At 26.5% G+C, this 21,939-nt stretch overlaps 3 protein-coding genes across 4 annotated transcripts; 2 read left to right on the forward strand and 1 right to left on the reverse strand.

Moving 5' to 3' along the window:
* Positions 1–397: 397 nt before the first annotated feature.
* On the reverse strand, positions 398–5,030 carry LOC115715919 (putative cyclic nucleotide-gated ion channel 13). Of its 2 annotated transcripts, XM_030644596.2 has the most exons (9): positions 4,784–5,030; positions 4,545–4,605; positions 3,823–4,252; positions 3,104–3,316; positions 2,522–2,817; positions 2,317–2,428; positions 1,766–1,999; positions 1,423–1,671; positions 398–1,047 (listed from the first exon to the last, which is right to left on the reverse strand). In XM_030644596.2, exons 1-9 carry the CDS (start codon positions 4,965–4,967, stop codon positions 553–555), a joined length of 2,274 nt encoding a protein of 757 aa, XP_030500456.2. In that variant the 5' UTR covers positions 4,968–5,030; the 3' UTR covers positions 398–552. The 2 variants fall into 2 exon arrangements, with proteins under 2 accessions (XP_030500456.2, XP_030500455.2); XM_030644595.2 differs by having other exon boundaries at positions 4,545–5,029.
* Positions 5,031–14,815: 9,785 nt separating this feature from the next.
* On the forward strand, positions 14,816–15,499 carry LOC115716557 (uncharacterized). The gene has a single exon (XM_030645373.2). It carries the CDS (start codon positions 14,816–14,818, stop codon positions 15,497–15,499), a length of 684 nt encoding a protein of 227 aa, XP_030501233.2.
* A 3,378-nt stretch (positions 15,500–18,877) lies between these two features.
* On the forward strand, positions 18,878–20,912 carry LOC115717100 (large ribosomal subunit protein uL2z-like). Its single transcript, XM_030646044.2, has 2 exons — positions 18,878–19,519; positions 20,413–20,912. The coding sequence occupies exons 1-2, from the start codon at positions 19,077–19,079 to the stop codon at positions 20,747–20,749; spliced, it is 780 nt and encodes a 259-aa protein (XP_030501904.1). The 5' UTR covers positions 18,878–19,076; the 3' UTR covers positions 20,750–20,912.
* The last annotated feature ends 1,027 nt before the right edge of the window (positions 20,913–21,939 follow it).

The raw sequence follows: 21,939 nt of genomic DNA on the forward strand, positions 1-21,939 counted from the left end.
AGATACAATTGAAATATATATTGTTTATTTATTTGATTATTTTAATTGCTTAATGAGATGTTCATGCTCATATAATGGGATACTACAAGTGTAATTAAAGACTTTTATGAAACTATAGATCATTTTCTTAATTATTAATTAATTTTTAGTTTTGTGATTGTTTGAAAATACATAATTTTTATTTATTAATATAAAATTATACATGTGGCGCTATGTAATAATTGAATAAGTAGTCGTGTTATCATTTTATTTGTCACGTGTGATAAAATTTGACAAAAAATCAAGAAATAGAGATTCACATGACCAAAACCAAGAACTCTGAGCTTTCAGCGAGCAACCTGATCATTTTGAGTAAGAACATCAAAGACTAATGCATGTTTTGTGGTTGATAAGAGGACTTTGCATAATTTTTTCTCTATATTAAACAAAACAAAATTTGTTTGCTACATTTTTTTTTCTATATAATTATGATAATTTTTTGAGTAGGACATATGCCATTGATCCATGATCATTAACAACATGATTTGGCTCCGCCCCTGATTACGAACCTAGCTAATGATAATAAACACATATGCTTAGCTTATTTTCTCGTGATTTTTTATTTTTCAAGTAACGTCGAAACCATCGCTGCACATACTTAGCTGCAAAAGGTTTTAAGCCCTCGGACATTGATTCATTGGCCGAGCACCGAAAAAACTTAGACCAACAACTAGAGAGCACATGTTCCAAGTCAATTGCCATCAAAGTAAATGCTTCGACTTTAGTATGTGATTTGAGATTAGCAGTCGAAATAGGAAAGTCGTTATAAGATGTTGAGCTCAACTGCCATTCTACGAGTTCATTTCCATAGAAATCTCCCTTTTGAAGACGATTTGTAGGTGTTGTACTACTTCCGAAAGTCCATACAACACCTTGTGTGATGAAAAGCACCATATCAAGAGGCTCTCCCTTTCGAACAATATAACTTTTCTCCGAATATGTAACTGGCTTTAAATATTTGCATATTGTTTCGTAAACATACTCATCCATGCTTCGAAACAAAGGAACCTGTTAATTTATTCAAAATAATAACATGTTAAAATACTATAAAAAAATCTTACATTTAATCACAACAAAACTTGTAACTAAAAGTAAAAAAGCTGTGACTAATTATAAATCATCATTTTTATATTCTAACTAAAATGTTTGTAGCTAAAAGTATTAGTCACAAAAATCATAATTTGTTGTGACTATAAATTAATGTATTTTTAGTCACAATAGTTGTTATGACTAAAACTAAATTAAACTTGTATCTAAATATTATATCTTCGTTACAAGTAATTTTTTATTTTGACTAAATTCACAAGTAAAAATTGTTTAAAATTAATCAATTTATCATATTATTTAGTGACATATATTTAATATAGAAGAGAAATAACTTACTTTTTTTAAGATAGGGAAACACATATGTTTCTTAATAGACATTCCTAAAGTCAAAGGAAGAATATGCAAAAGATGTTCAATATCAACATCTTTTCCTTCTTGCAATCTCAATTGGACATATTTCATAACCTTTGGCTCTATACCCACAGGAATTCCATTTCTTGATATCCATAACTCTGCCTTTTGTTCACTTGTGTTCTTCTCATGCTTTTTCACATCTAATATTTTGGTAACCCAAGCTGCAAATGACTATACACATAATTCAACATTATTATTATTATTATCATAAAGTATATATAAGTGCACTCATTTAGTGTGTAATATATGTCTTAATTAATTTTACCTCACTCTTGTGTTGATTGTTGTCATGATCAGCATGCTCTTCAAGTAATGAAAAGAGATGTTTTACATCAAAATCTTTGCCTTCTCTAATTGTTTGAGTTAGATATCTTTTGATGACTTTCTTTTTATGTGGTGGAAGATCATGGTTTGATAGATATGAATCTATTTCAGGTTGTTTGATGCTTAATTTTCTCCTTGCTTCTTCTGATTTTGTAGTTTCCAATTGCATGTATGTCTGCAATTTAATTACATTACCATGAATAACTTAGATGAGAAATAAACGGAAATTTTTACACAAAGTACTTAAAATTACTCTTATATATTATGTATTTGCAGATTTTATTTTTTATAAGTTTTTTACTTGTATCTTTTTGGAGAAATTTTATCTTTTTAGTGACAAGTAACCTTTCTTCCAGTGACTAAAAGTAATATTTAATCACAAATTATATGTATGTATATATATATTGTGATCGAGAGATTGTCACTAAAGAGTAATTCTGTTTTTAGTAGTGAGAACAAAAAACACAAATTTGTTGTGAGTGTGCATATTACCTGTAAATTGCCAATGAGGTACAAAAATAAAAGTAAGCCAAGGATAGAAATAAGAACTGCAAAGAAATTTTCTCCAACATTGCTACTTGTATCAAGGTTTTGACCAAAAGAACTACAAAATAGAAGAAAAAGAAATAAGAGAGATTGCATAAGTTTAAGTATTTTTTTTTTCAATTTATAAACTATAAATATAAGTTGAAATTACCTCAAATTTCTCAAACCCCACCAAAAACTACGAGAGAATTTTCTTAGAAAATCTGTTTTGCAAACTATACGAGACTCAATCGCTTGAGAAAATATTCCGAAATTGAAGATAACTGGATTTGGTGGATTAACTGGGCAATACTGATCCACAATTGTTAGATTCTTGATGGGATGATGATGGCTTTGACAATCAAAAGGACCTGGAATACATTCTTCTATTCCTACACTTTTACATGCTATGTGCCAACAAGCTGTCTCTCGAAAAATCGAATGAAAGTACCAAAATGCCCCAAACACCTATACACACGCGTACATTAATTAAATATTACAAAATTATATGGCTGTGTACATTATAGTTATACTCGTTTAAAAAAAGAAATTAATTGAATCATTTTTGCTTGCTATAAATGTTCGAGCTTGTTTCTAACACTGTAAATAATTCTAAATTTTTCGAAAAACATGTGAATTGTCATGTAACTAGATCATGACTATTATATAAGAACTTCGAGTTATAATTTTTCTAGATGCTAAAAATAAAAACATACCAAATAAGAACATGTGATGTTAGTATATATATACTTACGTGGCCGAAAATAATGTAGAGGAAGAAGAAGAAGGTGCCTCTAACCCATACACGACAGGTGAGTGAATCATAAGTCCTTCCTAACTCTTTCGCTGATAAGTACACACGAAGAAGACGAGGCACATATTGAAGAAAAAGTAGTAGACTTAGAAACTTTCTTGCTGTTAAAGATCTTGATCCAGTAATCTTGGAGAAGTACATTAAAACTACCACCTATGTACACAAAAATACTACATTAATTTTTGTTTTATGTATGCAAGCAACAAATTAATAGGCTCCAAGTATTTGTAAATTATTTAATATTATATATTATTTGTTACTCTACTAATAATCAATTAATTTTAAGATGAAACCTCAAATTATGTATCCTACTTTCTAAACCATATTTTCCACATTCTAACATTTTATTTTGATAATAATTAAGAAAAAATAATGAAAACATACCACATGCCATTTAGTCAATATAGCTCAAATTTTATATATATATAAAAAAAAAAGTACTATTTTTATACACAAACTTGAAATATACCATTTCTTTAATAAAAGATTGCATTGAACCTCTCAAAGTTCAGAATTGACTTGTGAATAATGAAATAGTAAATATTATTAAAGCTTGGAATCTTATACATATGGTTATTAGAAAAGTAATTAACACTTAAACCAAGATTAATAAATAATAATAAATAGCTTATATAAAAATTATTAATTAGTGTAATTACCTGAGGGAGGGGAAGAATGGATAAGACATCAATTAAGAGATAAGACCAAGGAAAGCCTGTGAAAATGGATAGACCAAATTCCTTGGACATGGCTAGGGCAATTTGAAGTCTAAAAATGATGTGTAAGACATATGAGAAATCAGTTAAAGATCTCAAAACAAGAGATATGGCCATAACATTGTGATCTTTATCAAGACACTTGTTCTCATCATTCACAATTGGAATGTAAAGAAACAAAGGATCTATCATCACTCCAATTACACATGAAGCTAAGAAAATCTTATTCCATTGCTCTCTAGGTGATGCTGCCCATGGATTTAGTATTTTCTCTACTTTTATTCTATCTTTGTTTTTTGATGGTGAGTAGTAATCACTTCGTCTTCCATCTTTCATCATGGGGCTTGAATTGATTTGCTTTGCATAATAATCCCTAAAAAATGTAAAAAGTTACATTAATATCAAATATAATTTCGGAAAATTCTACATATGTATCCCATATGTGTTTTTAATGTTTAAATAGTTGTAATTTCAATTTATTGTACTTATTTAAGATGTCCTGCAAATTTTTTAAAAATTCAAAATAAAATTTAAACAGTTTGAACTACACGTCTAATATTTTTCAAAATTATGAAAAAAAATACATGAGTGTAACATAGAAGAAACCTGTAATTTATCAGTAAATATATATAAAAAGAACGGTATAAGAGAGAATTATTACTAACCGCAAGGAAACTGTATCCTTATTATCCTTATCTTCGTAGTAGTTATTCATAATCTTAACGACTTCAAGTACAAGGAGGAGTATTAGAAAATGCTGGTAAGCATTTGTTTTCAAGTTCAAATCTCTACAGACTTAAAGTTTTTTTTGCAGATGATCGAACTCATGACATGAGAAAAAATTTAACCAAAAGAAGAAAGAAAGAAAGAAAGAAAAGAAAGGTTTGAAAGAGAAACTACATACCAATATAGCAATATGGTTCCAAAATGAAGTGGACAAAAACATAACAAGGAACACAAGGCTCACAACAAAGATATATAACAATGCATATAATATGATTATATAATATGATTATAGTACTTATGCTACTTCTTTCTCTTACATATATAATATTCACACATATATATAATATATAATATATGTACATATTTAATTGGATGGTTTGTGAAGAACTTTGCAATAATTATTTCCAACGCGGCAAATGTAATTAATATTTGACTAGTTCAAAGCAATTAATGAAGGAATCTTATTATTTGATGCTTAAATTTTTTGTCCATAGAGTTGACTGTCGAGTATGATGGACTTTTTTTAACCAATTAGATAATAATAATAGAATAATATTATTAAAGTTTATATGTAATTATTTAGAATATATAAGAAGAAGAAGAAAAAAAAATGAATGATTATTATAATAATTAACTAGTTCATGATGGTATATATTATAATTTAATCTAGTCTTTTAGCCTTAAAATTCCTACCAAAAAGAATTATTTATTGAAGATTTTTTTTATATAAAATAGAGGATTAAAAAAGTGCGTTATTAACAAGAGCTATAGGCAAAGAATATTACAACTGTTTAATTTGTTACAATAATTAATTAATTAAAAAAAAAAACAAAAGACCAAGTTGATTATTTTGTAATCTCTCAGTTCAATATAAAAGCCAAAAGATTAATATATAGTTATATATAAATCATAGAATACTATAGCTACTTATAATATAATACATGTTTAATTAATTTAAAAGTGTCATATTTCTTCACTTTGGAAAATAAAGAATTAATTAATATATACTATAGCTAACTACTACAGCATATGTAACTGCATATTATTTATTGATTTTTTTTTATTGTCAGGAATTTAATCGATCGGTATATTTATCAGTCTAGAATTTTTCAGAGGCCATTTTGTATTCATGGATCTAATCTCAAGCGTGTAATTAGGGGTGCACATTTTCTTCATGGAGATGGACCCTGCAGGGACCCGTCCTTAATAGGGTGGTGATTTTCCGTCTAAATAAGAAACAGTGTAGGAACAGGAATTGTTTTTCGTCTCCGAATGTTAAATGGGACGGGGATAGAGATCACACTCGCTGCCCCGATGGAGACCCGATTAACTCATCAAATTCCTCGCCCTGTGTCCAAGGCCGGCCCTGGAAAGAAATGTGCCCAATACTTTAATAAATTTTTTAAAAAAATCGGCCCTTTTATATGTATTTTTTTTAGTGTAATTTTTTTGAGATAAGTTGAGAAATACTTTTTTTTATCTATTAATTAAAAATACTCTTATATTATATTTTATTAAAATCTATCCACTTTTGTGAGTGGGTTGCCTAATATACCATCGCCCTCCACTTAAGTGTAGCACATGATTTACATTTACATTAACCTAAGAGGTATAATGGAGACATCATCTATACAAATGGGTATATCTTAAAGAATATAGAAATGAATATAAAATTTAAAACAAATGAAATAAAGTGGGTATACAATGCAATTTCTTCAATTTTTTTTTTTTTGCTGAAGCTTTAAGTTTGGTAAATAAATGAGATAAGTTGAAAACTACTCTTTTATATTACACATTAACCAAATCTAACTCCAAAAAAAAAATTAATTGATAAATACCCTCTTTTATAATCAAAGTACCAAATATAACCTCATATAATTTATCAAAATTAGAGTATGCACATAATGGGAATAAGACCTAAAAAACTGGATATAAATTTAAGAATAATAAAATAAAGGTAAAAACTAAAATAAAAAATAAAAAGTGAATATACAATATAATTTTTTCTAAATAAATAGGGTATTGGGCCACTTGGATTGGGCCTAAATTCTTATAATTTTTTTTTAAAAAAAAAAATACAAGGGTAATATATATGTCTGTTGAGTTTTTAGGCCCTGAGTTTGGGTGCACCCTAAGTATCGACCTAGCCCACCTTAAGCCTGCTCGTGTGCATCCCTACGTGTAACTCAAAAAATATATTTATAAAAACGGTTCTATACATGCTATTATAGATCAGATCCTAGCTAAGAATTAAAATATCAGTATAATATCTTTATCAAAATAATTTGTATGCATGATTTAATTTCTTAATTAACAATTAGGAGTACCTGTTGGTATGAGTGGTAATTTAGGTCACGATAATACGACTCAAAATCTACACGAAATAAATAGGTTTAGGTTATTTTCGGGCTAATACGACTAATCCATTTATTAAATGATTCATTTCCAGGTTGACACGTTTAATCCAAAAATAATACGTTCCGATAATAACCTATGTAAAGTATACACAAATATATTATATATCTATAAATGTAAATTATATTTTTTTAGATAAATATGACATAAACATGTTAAATTACGTTCATAAATGTGTCATTATAAGGTTGTAAACATGTTCCATTTAAAAAAAAAAAAATTGTAAACTTGTTAAACTTTGTTATAAACATATTAATATGAGTTGATAAGTTAATTAAAATTAAGCATGATTTTTTATATAAACGAGTTAATTAATAACACGCAGATCGCATTAGGTGAACCCATTTACATAAAAGGGTTGGGTTTGAGTTTTAGTTTTGATTTTTGATACAATTAATAAATGGATTGGGTTTAAATTATCATTCATGATAGTTTATAGATAGTGATGAAAGTACACTTTTAATAATATTGGATACTATTTTTTTTTTAAATAAATAAATAAATAAATTTTTCAAAAAAGAAAAAGAGTAGTACTGAGTACGAGCAACAACAAGCCAATATGGCACCTCCCAATTCATTAAGTTTATTGCTTAAATCTTTTATTTATTTTTAAATTCTTTTTCATGATTTTATTTTTTTTAAAAAAAAAATAATTTTTATATTATTTAAATAGTTTAAATTATTTGGACCAATAAATACATGCTATATGTGTACATCGTGGCAATCCTAGTTGATAATTCACAATAGAATTTAAGATTGATTTGCTACCGAAAAAATATATGTAAACTGATACTCTAAATTTAACGATAAAATTTAGAGTAAATACTATTTTGGACCCTGTGTTTTGTAAAAATTATCAATTGGACATTCTGTTTTGTTAAATGATAAAATGGACCCTATATTTTTTAAAATAGTAAAAATAGGACCCTAAGCTCAATTTTCAACAATTATATTTTTTAATATAACTAACTTTAAGACAATTTTTAATACGAACAGATACAGAAAATGTAACCAGTTTTGTCATAACATCTCTAAATCAGATTTTTATTAAGTTTTAGATTGATAAAAAATTAGTTTAGGGTTCTATTTGTACAATTTTAGAAAATACAGTGTCTATTTTGGTATTTAACAAAACAGAGGGTTCAATTGGTAACTTTTACAAAATACAAAGTCTAAAATGATATTTACCCTAAAATTTAACTGCTACTCCAAATTTACAAATAGAAGTAAATTTAAGGTAATTTTGCAATAAAAAAATATAATATTTAAATATAAATTATTACTAATTTAATTTTAGTCCTAACATATCATTTTTGTGAGTATTAGTTTTTTGTTACTAACATTTTAATAATAATGTAAGAATGTCAGACACAAAATTTGTTTGAGACTAAAAATTCAGATTTGTTGTGGTGTGAATTTGTAGTCATGTCATTAGTAATTCTAATCACTTATGAATTATTGTAGAGAGAGAAAGGATGAGAAAAATTTGATTTGGGAAATGAGTAGGAAAATGATATTATCAAAATTAGAAGAAAAAATTGAGTAAATACAAAAGAAAGAAAGAAGACGAGAAGATGCTGCTTGCTTTGCTGGAGTCAAGTCAACCAGTCAACGATGAGAGGAGAAGACTATTTGTGGTAATGCATTAATAGAAATTTGTTCTATTATATAAAAGTCAAAGATAACACCTTCTTTCAAAATTTATATAAAATAATAAACAAAATCACAGTCTCCTATAATTTCACATATAAAAATAATATTGGGAAATTTTAACGCATGTGCTTAAAATTAAGTATTAGAGGTACTCACTATTTTTTTTTTAAGTAACGTCTTACAATTAGTTAACGATAATTTTTAAAAATTATTTTCTTAAATTATATGAGATTCGATACTTAATTCTACGAATAATATTTTTTAGCTATTCTCTTAAAAAATACCCTATGTCAAAATTTAAAGCCCCAATTAATTTATCCAAAATAATTCCTTTGTTTACATATTTGTCTTTATTTTACCTTTGGCTAATTTAAAAAAAAAATTGAATTAATATCACACTCTCTCTCTCTCTCTCTCTCTCTCTCTCTCTCTCTCTCTCTCTCTCTCTCTCTCTCTCTCTCTCTCTCTCTCTCTCTCTCTCTCTCTCTCTCTCTCTCTCTCTCTCTCTCTCTCTCTCTCTCTCTCTCTCTCTGCTCCTTATCTCTCGACCTATCTCAGTGGACGGTCGAACCTCATCATCAAAAAGAATTATACACATTCACCTCAATAATAGGTAAGTATTGTTCAAAAAATTTCTTAAACATTTAGATTAGTATGTAGTTTATTTTACTTCAGGATATAAAAATATAGCAAGAAATTAAAAAATTAATCATGCCACATAAAATTAAATATACCTACATTAAATGGGATGGAGCTTTGGAAGAGGAGCTGCCATATTTACATGAGGTGCATACAATTCTTGCTGAGGAGGGTCGTCATACGGTGCCTGATGAGAGGCTTCTCTTCGTGCATGTCCCCTTGTTCAAGTGGTCTCTTAAGTCAGACTATCTTCTTTGGTTCAAATGGTCCCGGAGGTCCAAATTCTTGGTGTCATGAGAGAGATGACGAGGGGGATCCTCGTAGTATGGAGGTGGAGCATTATATTAAAGTTAGTCCCACATTGCTAATGTATAGAAATAAATTGCTATATATAAGATGAATGAGCTACTCCTCTCATTGCCAATTAGTTTTGAGATGGAACATCATTCATCTTATCCTCAAATTCTAATACGGTATCAGAGCTACTTGTGATTTGTTGTAAGCCCAAATGTCACGGGGTCCAAAAAGTCATTTGTGATTCGTTGTAAGCCAAAGTGCTACTAGTCCAAAAAGATACTTCTGCTATCTTCCCTTTAAAAGGAACATTTCGGCCAATGTGTGCCAGTTTCCAGTGTTGGGGTCTTTGACCTATTTCAAAATTCACAAATTTCCCGATGTGTACACCCACAAATTTCTCGATATTTGGCCTTGTGGAATTCTATCAAATATCACGTTCGACCATGTGGTCTCTTAAAGATCGTTCGTTATACCCACACTTTCTACGCCCAAACGACAGCATAATTTTTCAAATCACTAAATAGAATTTGTGATTTTGGCTGTCCATTTAAAAGAAAATATAACTAAATTTATGATCAATTTTTTTATCCTTAAATATATTAAAATTAAAAAATAATATTTCATAGTAAGTTATAAATATTTTAACTATTTTTCCATTGATATCTAATTTATTTATATCATTTCATAATACAAGGGCAACTTTTCTACTGGCATGGATGTTTACCCAAGGGCAAGTTGCTCTAAGAATTAAATTATTTATTTTGTGCAAAAATTATTTAGCTTAGAAACATTTAATTTAAGGGATTATTTCACAAATACACCAAAATAATAAAAAAAAATTACAAAAATACAGATGTACAGAATTTTAAATATTTTTACAATTTTTTTATAATTTTATTTACAGAAAATATAATCTTTTGATGTATTTTTATGTTGTACTCTTGTTAATTGTTGTTGATTTTTTATTATTTGTATGTTATTTTTTGTTGTTATTTTAATATTATTTTTATATAGTTTTCTTGTTATTTTTGTATTGCTTTTATAGAACACCGTAAATATATATATATAAATAAGTAGTGTTTTATGTAATTATCCTTTAATAATTTAATCTAATTATGTGATAATTTTCAGATTTGGTGTATAAGTTAGTAAAGATGATAACAAGCCCAAATAAAAATGGCCCAAATATTATCCATTTCTTCATGCTTTTCTCTCTCCAATTAAAGCACTTTTCAAGCCCACGTTCAAAGCCCAACTTTCACGTGGATCCAAATCGATCAATAACAATTATGATGTTAGGGATAAATTGAAGAATACCTCTTTTTCTATCTATTAATCAAAAATATTTTCATATTATATTTTATTAAAATATATCTACTTTTTATGAGTGGATTGTCCAATATACTCTCACTCTCTACTCACTACAAGAAATGTCACTTTTACCTGCACTATTCGCTACTGCGCTGGTAAAAGTAACTTCTAGCAGCGCATTTCGCAAACTGCACTGGCAAAGAGATCAAAGTTTTACCAGCATACATTTACAATGGCTAAAATTTAACTTTTACCAGCACATTTACGCGCTGGAAAAAGTCTTTTTTGCCAGCGCTTTCCATTTTATGTTGGCAAAAGTTCGAATACCAACATTGATTTGCCAACCCCCTTTTGCCAACACATCATAGGTAAATTCTATTTTACCAGCGCAATACCAACTTTTGCAAGCACAAAAATGTGCTGGCAAAAGTGACATTTCTTGTAGTGACTTAAGTCTAGCATGTAATTTACATTAACCTAAGGAGTTTAATAGGAATATCATCTATATCTTAAAGAATATGAAAATAAAGGTAAAAATTAAAAGTAAAATAAAATGGGTATACAATGTAATTTCTTCATGATGTTTTGTATAGTTTGGTGTATTAACTGGTCTGTTTGTGATATTACGTTACGTTAAGCTTGTGTTGTGTTGTTCCAATTCGTATCAAATTATGTGTAAGGATCTCAGATGTTCAGCCTGGTAAGAGACTTTTTATTAACTTTAAATATCATCAAGCCCGGCCCTGGACATAAGCAGGCTAGGCTTGTACTTAGGGCTCACTTAGCCTAAGGACCCAAAAAAAGTTGTTCTCTTTTAAAATTACACATATTTTTTTTTAGGGTTGAGATACAAAATGACCCTAAATTTGGTAACTAAGTTAGTAAATGTCTACTTTTTTAAAAAATTAAGAAAATGGCCAAATCTAATAAATTAGCTAATAAAAATTATAAAAATAGATTTATCACATATTTTTTTAAAAAAAATATATATAATAACAAAATTAAGTTACATAATTTTTTTAGTATTGCATATTATTATATTGTAACAAAAATAAATAAATATATTAGATCATTTAAATATATACAGCAGTATTAAATATATCGTAGTATAGAAAATTAATATACCGTAGTAATAAAATTATATACCACAAAGAAATTATAACAATACTAAATTAATACTCAAAAATATATATATATCATGCTAACAAAATTATATATATCACCATTAAAATATGAATACATACCAAAAAATTTATATACAATAAAATAGAAACTAAATATCATATTAAATATAAATAATATATTATAGACAACAAAAATCATATACCATCCAATAAAACGTATATACCTACAATAAAAAATAAAACAAAATAATATAATATTATTAAAAAAAATTATATATATCATATTAACAAAATTATATATCACCTTTATGTATACTAAAATAAAAACTAAACATGCATTATCTAAAATAAAATGATATACTATACAATAAAACTTATATACCATATAACATAAAATATATACCTTACAATAAAAATATATATAATAATAACAATAAATAAAAATAAAAATATATAGGATGCTAATAAAATTATATATCATGTCAACAAAAGTACAATAAAAAATAAAACTTAAATATTATTTAAAAAAATTATATACCGTATAACAAGAAATACATATACCATACACCAAAATATATATACAAAAAATAATAAAAAAAAAATATAGATTACTAATACATATATATATATGTGTATGTATACTATACAAACTACCACAATTAAAATATATATACCATGACCATTGTATATAATAAAATAAAAACCAATTAAATATTATTTAAAATAAATAATCATACAATCAAAAAATATAAAAAATAATAATTAAATATATGTAGCATGGCAATAAAATTATATACATACATTAAAATATTTTTATTATGCTAATAAAATTATATACCACTATTATACATATCATAATAAAAAATAAATATCATCTAAGAATAATAATATACCATACAACAAAATAGAAATATCTTGGACGGGATAACAAAATCTATATACCAACAACCCAAAACAACTCATTAAAAATTAAAAAAATTGACATAACTTTAAAATAAAAAAGATTTTAACAAAACTAATATAGATATACCATAATGTTTAAATAATTTGCTTCTAATTCTAAAAAAATAAAAAAATATAAAAAAAAAAATTTGAAATAAGGACATTTACTAATATAGTCTTATGATTTAGGGCCATTTGCTATATTTTTTTGAAAAGAGGACATAAACTAACATACTCCTATGATTTGGGGCCATTTACTATAATTTTCCTTTTTTTTTTATTAATTTTGAAAAATGTTATATTTTTTAAAATAAGGGCCTAAAAATATTTTTTTTATGGCCCACTAAACTTCAAAGTCGGTCTGAAAAGCGAAGAATCATTGTATAATATTTGATTCTATTCCTTTGATAACAAGTGGAACCCATATAAAGTAAGAAAGAAAGGATATAGAATGATATTTTATTTTCATGTAATTTTTATTAATTACAAATAAAAAACAACTATTTCCTTAAAAAATTATATTTTCTTAATTTAGTGAAATTAGAACATTTTGATTACTAAAATAAAATTATTTTGATTTCTTTTTAAGTCAATTTAATAATAGAAAAAATATAATAAAATATTAATTTCAATTATTTTATATTTTAGATTTATTTATTTTTTTTATTAATTTATTTTAATTCCGATTACAAGTTAATTAGTAAAAGTGTATTATGGTTGTTCAACACAACACATCCTCACAATTTTCAATTAAGCACTAATTAAGGAGTCTCTTCTTGTTGACTTAATGTATCAAAATTCTCAAGATCAAATAATAAATTACCTAATTACCAAAAGAAAAAAAATAATAAATTACCTGATTAAAAAGATTTACTTAAGCTAGTAAATACCAATGAACAACTTTTTCTCATACAAATTCCAAATTTGACACAATTTCCATTACAGGAAATATATGCAAATTTTGGTATTAATATTTTTATTATTTTTCCTATGTCTATGGTGGGTCTATATATATTTTCTTGCATATTGTGTAATAATTTCTGATTTTTTAATATACAGCTAGCTACCTTCAATTCATTTACAATTATTCCTAACTAGCAATTAAAAAAAACATAAAAGACATTTATTAATGAATTAAATTAAGGTACTAAATCCATTTAGGGTCATCGAATCAGCTGGTCCATAAAAAAGGGTCTTTAATAACATTTATTTTTTAGATTTGGTTCAATATTATTATAAATATTATATATAGAGCATTGTTATTAAGCATTGTCCAGTACTTTTTATAGGTGACACCTTAAAATTAGTTAGCGATATTTTTTAAAAATTATTTTTTTAAGTTATATGAGATCCGCTACATAATTACACTAATAAAATATAATACCAATTATAAATACTAAAAAAATTTATAAAACAAAAAAAGTACTGAAAAAACAAATTATCAACAAATTAAGTTTCCCGATATATAATAAACTTAATTACCATTATTAATAACATTATTTCATTTTTTATTATTTTTTATTTCTTTATATAAATCAAATTTATATAACAATACCAAAAATAGAATTTTTATTATAATAAAATAAATAAATATATATAGTATATGATGCTAAACAAGTTTCCATAAATATTATTAATTTATGATCATGATTTTTGAAAACTCGATTTTGTTTTGGATTGGAATGGATTAAATGAATATTTTGATCTAATTGTAGATATAGGCATAAACGTGCAACTTATTATTATAAGTACTACTCTCTAGACATTATAATAATCGATATTCATAATAACAATACATAATTAATAATAATTTAGATTCATTTACATGCATGGGGAACTGTGTGGGTGTGTTGAAAGAGTTCCATCAGTCATCGTCGTCGACGACGTCAGATCCGATGATGATAGATCATGATGATGATGATGGAGTCAAAGTCAAAGTTATGATGTCAAGCGGCGGTGTAATGGAGTTCTATGCTCCCATAACTGTCAGCTCAATTATCGAGGAGTTCCCTGGCCACGCCTTATTCCGTCGAAACCCTAATAGTGACGTGATCATTCCTAATCCACTCCTCCACGACGAGCGACTCAATTCTGGTGAGCTCTACTATCTTTTGCATCGTGATATCACCGACGTAATTTATAATAATAATAACAACCCTTGTAAGACCCCTCAAAATATATCATACCGAGTCTCATCTTGTGAAGATGATTACTCGGGACAAGAAGGAAAGAAGAAGAAAAAGAAGAATCTGATAACGAGAATGATGACAAAGTTGATGAAGAAGAAGAAAAAGGGAAATTTGGACATTTGGAAAGTGAAGTTGGCTATAAGTCCTGAACAACTATCTGAGGTTATGTCCCAAAATTCATCCCTTGAGGCACTAATTGGCAGTGTACGGATGGTGGCCAAGTGTAGCCCTACTACATCCACTTTTGCCAACTCTAGTCAATGTAGTGCAAAATCAGAGTTAGTATTAGATAGTAAGGGAGCCAATAGTGAAAAACACATGTAATAAGGTGACTAGATTTTGGTGATTAACCTATTCATGAGTGATCATCAATCTCTATTCATGATTATTTCTCATCTTTAGTGATATTTTGCATGATAGTAATGAATAAAGAGGAAAAATGAAATAAGATTATTATTATTGGAAGTTCATTATATTAAATGAAGAACATTTTAAGACATGCATTGTTGTTTTATTTTTCATTTATGATGTAAAAAGATGGATAATTTGAGATTCCCAAAGGACTTTTAATTAGGGCTGGTTTTGAGTTAATTTAGACCTTAGAAAAATAATTTTTTTAAGCCCTTTTTATAACAATAAATGATATTTTTAAACAATATTAAAAAAAATATATATTTATTAATTTTTTTTTTTTTAAATTTTGGCCCCTAATAAGAGTGAACCCTAATCGCGAGCCTAGCCTACTTTAACCTAGGGCTGCCGTACTTTTAACCTAAGGCTGCCCTACTTTTAATTTCTCCTTATTGTAGTTAAACAAGTTTATGAAATCTTCTATTTGCAGTTGTATGCTAATAATTATCATGTACGTAACGTAATTTGTTTTGATTTACTTTAAATAGTACTGTTACATAAAAAAATTACAGTAAGTTTTATTTACACTCAAAAGTTTATAAAAGCATCTCATGCATGTTAATAATTTTTATTTTGTATAAAATATACATATTCAATTATAGTATTTTTTTAATTTTTTTTCTTCGAATTATCATACTCTTAAAAAATATATTTATCAAACAAACATTACAAAAAAGAGCTACTTTTAGTGACAACTTTTTAGTCACAACATAAAATTTTTGTGACTAAATGTGACTTTTGGTCACAACAAAAAATTACTTGTGACTAAAACATAGTATTTAGACACAAGTTCTCAGTCACAACAAGTATTATAACTAAAACCACATTTAGTCACAACAAACTGTAATTTTTGTGACGAATACTTTTAGCCACGAATTTTTTAGTCACAATATAGGAATGATAATTAATAAAAGTAAGATTTTCTGTAGTGAAATTTAAAATATATATATTTTAAATATTTTGTCAAAAGATCAAAATAAACAATTATATGAATGAATTTTATTAGTAAAAATTAAAAAAATGGAAAAAAAATTAAATAAGTATTGAAATTAATATAAAATGATGTGAGTTTTTTTTTTGGGAAAAGTATTAAGAGATTTTTAAAAATTATTTTAAGTTTTTTTTTTTTTAATATCAATTGGTGCAAATGAAATTTGAGAACTCTATAATATATTATATATAATTTAGTAACCTTTTGATAGTCATTAATATTGTTAATTACATTCATTGTATTGTTTATAGTTTCATCTCTCAGAGCATGTTTTGATATTATATCCAACGATTGTATGTTGCTAATTAATTAACCTTTTTCTGAATGAGAGAATATAGAGAATGTGCTAATTAAATACAGTAGAACCTCTATTTAAGAATACTCTATTCAAGAATAACCTCTAATTTGTTATAAAAAAATCAAGTCCCGATTTGGGCCAGTTATAAATAAGAATAACCTCTAAATTGTAATTAGTTATACATTTTTTAAATTCCGTATTAACAAAGTATACCTCTATATAAGAATAATTACATCTTAATAAAATATATACATGTATTTTATAAATTTATTTATGTAAAATTAATAATTTTATTTTAAATTATAATACATATATGAAATTATATTTACTCTAAAATATTTTTATTATGATATAGTATTAATGATTATTTATTGTTATTATTGTAACATTGATATTTTTTAGTTTTTTAATTTTTTTTTCTAGTGTAACTCTATTTAGTTATAACCTCTCAATTAGAATATAATTTACTTGGTCCCAAGTGTATTCTTGGATAGAGGTTCTACTGTACATATATTATTTTAATTGGTGTTTTGTAATTAGATTTTTATATTTTAGAAAAAAAGAAAAAATAATAATATTATATATTATTGTGTCTAAATTAGATGGCAATCTAAGTCAAGAATTCACTCACTAAGTACAACTTTTTCTAGAATATATAACGTTCACTACGAGATTTGCTCATGGTTACATGTTTTACCTTTTCAATTTATATGTAATTCATGAGAAAAAAAAAATTAATTATGTAATCATTTCCATTTAACTCAAATCTAATTTTAAGCTTTCCAAACAGAGCCAAATTTTTTGTTCCATTTTGGTGTCCCATTTCTATGTCATTTTATTAATATAAAGTAAAACAAAGGAAAATGTGAGTATTTCTGTTTCTTTTGCTAAACGGTCTGTAGCTATTTTTCTATGTTGATTTGTATAAAAATACAAAAAAAAAAAAAAAATCTACTTTGAAGTGTAAAAATGAAAACTTTATAATTTTATTCTTTTATTATTTAAATCGGTAAATAAAGGATATATAATTTAATAAAATTAATAAATTATAATAATTAGTGGTATTATAATAAATAAAAAAAATAATATCTATTGTGAGTTAAATTTGATACAATGATATATTTTGTGTCAAATTCGTTATATTAATTTTTAGCATGCGTTAAATTTAGTACATTTTTTGAAATACTATTAGCTAAAACATAATAATACATCACATTTAATTTATACACTCCATTGGAGATGGTCTTATGGGGCAGACAATTTGGCTCAAGCCCACTTTAAATTTTCTTTTCTCTGTTTATTGAATTAATAACATGAATTGGATGTTAGAGTTATATTATGTTACATTTGAACAATATTGCTAATTAAACACCCCATTAGATTTGGTGTAAGTTGAAAAATTCTATTTTTATTAATCAATTAATTAAATTTACCTTTAATTTTATATTTATTTGAAACATACCTCTTTTTATATGTATTGTACCCAAAATACTCTCACATAATTCTTTCAAAAAAAAAATACTCTCACATAAGAGAGTCACATAAAGAGTATCTTGAAGTGACAAGAGTAAAATTGGTACAATTTTAAAAAAGAGGTAAAAATAATGTAAAAATAAAATAGGACAATATAAAAAAGGTATAGAGTGTAATTTCCTCATTAGATTTCCTACTAAATTTACAACTGTTGAAACCCTAAACAGTACCCCATTAGATTTCGTGTGTGAATAATTACTATAATTGGAGGACCCTTAAAAAATTTATTACCTTTATTAATTGGAGGACAAGTAATATATAGGTTTTCGACTTTCTTTGCAAGTAAATCTCTCTGCCAGCTACTCCAAATAAAAATAAAAACAAAATCCTAAAACGGTTTTAAAATAATAAACAAATAATATTTTAACCCATTTATAGCAAATATTTAGGAAAATCGTAACAAAATCATCAATCTTCTCCTCCTTACAATATTATATTATGAAGTTACCCAAATTAATAAAATCGCTCATTTAAGAAACTAAATATATATCGTTTCAAAAAAAAAAATAATAAATAAATAAATAAATATTGCATTAAATAAATAAATAATTGTAAATAAAAACCTAACCCTAATCCGCTATCTCTTATATATATAAAATCCTTGCCCCCATCTCTCATTTTCTACTCGTCACCACCATAAACCCTAACCCTAATTTTTGAGCAAAAAAATGGGACGAGTGATTAGGGCACAACGTAAGGGTGCGGCGGGCTCGGTGTTCAAGTCCCACACGCACCACCGCAAGGGTCCAGCTAAATTTAGATCCCTAGACTTTGGTGAGCGCAACGGTTACCTGAAAGGGGTGGTGAATGACATCATCCACGACCCGGGACGTGGGGCCCCGTTGGCTCGTGTGACATTTCGCCACCCCTTTCGGTACAAGCACCAAAAGGAGCTTTTCATAGCTGCAGAAGGGTTGTATAGTGGACAATTCATCTATTGTGGTAAGAAAGCAAATCTTGTGGTTGGTAATGTACTTCCTCTAATGTCTCTTCCTGAAGGAACTGTCGTTTGTAATGTCGAACGACATGTCGGTGATCGTGGTGCTCTTGCTAGGGCTTCTGGTGATTATGCTGTCGTTATTTCTCATAACCCTGATAATGGCACTACCAGGTTTTTATTTTATATCTATATTCATGGACATGATTTTTAGTATATATAATTGTTTGATATTTATATCTATATATAGTATATTGATCGATTATAAGAAGTTTCTTTTGTATATTTAATTATGTTTCGATTTTGATATTTGTGGTGTATGTATATCAATTGTTTTTTTGACATTTTTTGGTTGATGAGATCTGGTCATATATATATAATTTTGAAATGGAGGATATATATATATATATATTAAAAATTTGATTATTAGATTCTGAGTTATATGTATATATTTATCGATTATTAGGTTAATTCCTTTAATGTAGTTCAAGCTTCGATTTTGATATAATTTATATAGTAGTGATCTAATAATATTATGTATATATAGATTTTTTTTTTCTAATTTGATGATATTTTTCGAATTGATGATCATTAATAGAATTTTCTGAATTCTGATTTATATTTTTCTAATTGATGATCATTAATATAAATTAAAAATTAAAAAAATTTGGTTTTTATTATTCTTGCATAATATATTCATGTCATATTAACATATTTGTCATATATACATAATATACATAATATATTAACATATTAACATATTTGTCATATATACATAATATACATAATATATACATAATATACATATTTGTATACATAATATACATAATATACATATATACATAATATATACATAAGTTTATAAATGTCTACCTAAAATTAACATATTTGTCATATATACATAATATATTCGTATGATCGTATCATTATTCTTGCATTGAGATATGATTTAGAAGATCTTAATTTGTGACATGATATATCATTTGCATTAATTATTTTTGTAATTTGAGAATTAATTATCAATCTTATTCATTAATTTGTTATATATATATTGATATTCTTTGTAGAGTTAAGCTTCCATCTGGTGCCAAGAAGGTTTTGCCAAGTGGATGCCGTGCTATGATCGGTCAAGTTGCGGGTGGAGGAAGGACCGAGAAGCCGTTGTTGAAGGCGGGAAATGCATACCACAAGTACAAAGCCAAGAGGAATTCTTGGCCGATTGTTCGGGGTGTTGCTATGAATCCAGTAGAGCATCCTCATGGTGGCGGTAACCACCAGCATATTGGTCATGCTAGTACCGTCGCCAGAGATGCTGTACCGGGTCAAAAGGTTGGTCTAACTGCGGCCAGAAGGACTGGCCGCCTTAGAGGAACAGATGCAGCAACTTCCAAAGGCGACAATTAAATTTGAGAAAAAAATAAACTGTTTTTTTTTTGTTTTTCAAAATTTGATGAACATTTTCTTGTTTGACTTCAATTGTTGTTTTTATTGTTCTACTTGGAATTGATGTTTTGATAATTTCTGGAATTATGATTAATAATTTGGTTCTATATTTTTGAATCTTTTTAATCATGTGTTTTCTCTTTTTTTTTTTTATTTTAATGAAAAAACGTAAGAGGTATATCATAAATATATATATAAATATAGTAATTTTATTATTTTCAAGAAATTGCTACATTTAATTACATTTGATAAAATAAAGAGGTTTTTTAAAATAGTTTTTTCTTTTTTTTTTTGTATTTTTACGTAAAAATTACTTTAGCAACTAATGGAATTTAAATTGTAGTCAAAATTCATATAAAAACGCACATAAAAACTATCAACAGATCTACAAAATTAACAACTTTGAGCATATTATAGACTCTATAAAAAAAAAAAAAAACCAAAGCCTCAGCCTCAGCCACCTTAGGCGCAAAACAACAATCTAAACGCCAATTTTTCAAAGCAAACACTTTAACTCGTCTTTTTATTGGCCAGGCCGGTCGCACCGAAAACTAATTAACATCTTATTTAAAACACGACCCAAGGTATTCATTGAGGGAAGAATTGAATATGATGGATTGTGTAGAGATTGTAAAAAATGTAAAATACATACTAAACAACTTCTATAGACACATCAAATCCATCCATATATACTTTCTATTTCCACACTTATATATTATAACTCTTAATTACAACCTTCTATTATAACTCTTAATTTACAGTATTGAAAATAGAATTTTTGATATTAATTCTAGTTTACTACGTGTGTTTAAAAAACTTTAAACCTATTTTTGGCACTATAAATTATTCAAAAAATTTTAAACGTTTACAGGAATGTCGTAACTATAATTTTGTGTTATTAAATATTCTCTTAACATATACAAGAGGCAAAAGAATTTTCGAGGGAGAATTTTCTCAAGTCTCATTTTGAGAGGAAGTAAACACATACCAAGAATTGAAAGGATTTAATTTCTCGGTGTCTTCCAGATTTCAAATCGGTGAAGTATTTTACAAAAAGCTTACGAAAAAGGTTTTAGAGTAATCCAAACTATTTGTATATATTTTTTGTGGTGAATCACAATTCACCTCATTCAAGAACATACACAACAAAG

Source organism: Cannabis sativa, chromosome 5, assembly GCF_029168945.1.
Source record: "Cannabis sativa cultivar Pink pepper isolate KNU-18-1 chromosome 5, ASM2916894v1, whole genome shotgun sequence".
Taxonomy (NCBI): domain Eukaryota; kingdom Viridiplantae; phylum Streptophyta; class Magnoliopsida; order Rosales; family Cannabaceae; genus Cannabis; species Cannabis sativa.

Excerpts from the sequence above, each read along its gene's own strand:
- LOC115715919 (XM_030644596.2), bottom strand. The coding sequence starts at position 4,967 with ATGTACATATATTATATATTATATATATGTGTGAATATTATATATGTA. Across the intron at positions 4,253-4,544 it reads AAGGATACAGTTTCCTTGCG|GGATTATTATGCAAAGCAAA; the intron begins GTTAGTAATAAT and ends TACATTTTTTAG. Across the intron at positions 3,317-3,822 it reads CCATTCTTCCCCTCCCTCAG|GTGGTAGTTTTAATGTACTT; the intron begins GTAATTACACTA and ends TTGTGTACATAG.
- LOC115716557 (XM_030645373.2), top strand. The coding sequence starts at position 14,816 with ATGGGGAACTGTGTGGGTGTGTTGAAAGAGTTCCATCAGTCATCGTCG.
- LOC115717100 (XM_030646044.2), top strand. The coding sequence starts at position 19,077 with ATGGGACGAGTGATTAGGGCACAACGTAAGGGTGCGGCGGGCTCGGTG. Across the intron at positions 19,520-20,412 it reads CCTGATAATGGCACTACCAG|AGTTAAGCTTCCATCTGGTG; the intron begins GTTTTTATTTTA and ends TATTCTTTGTAG.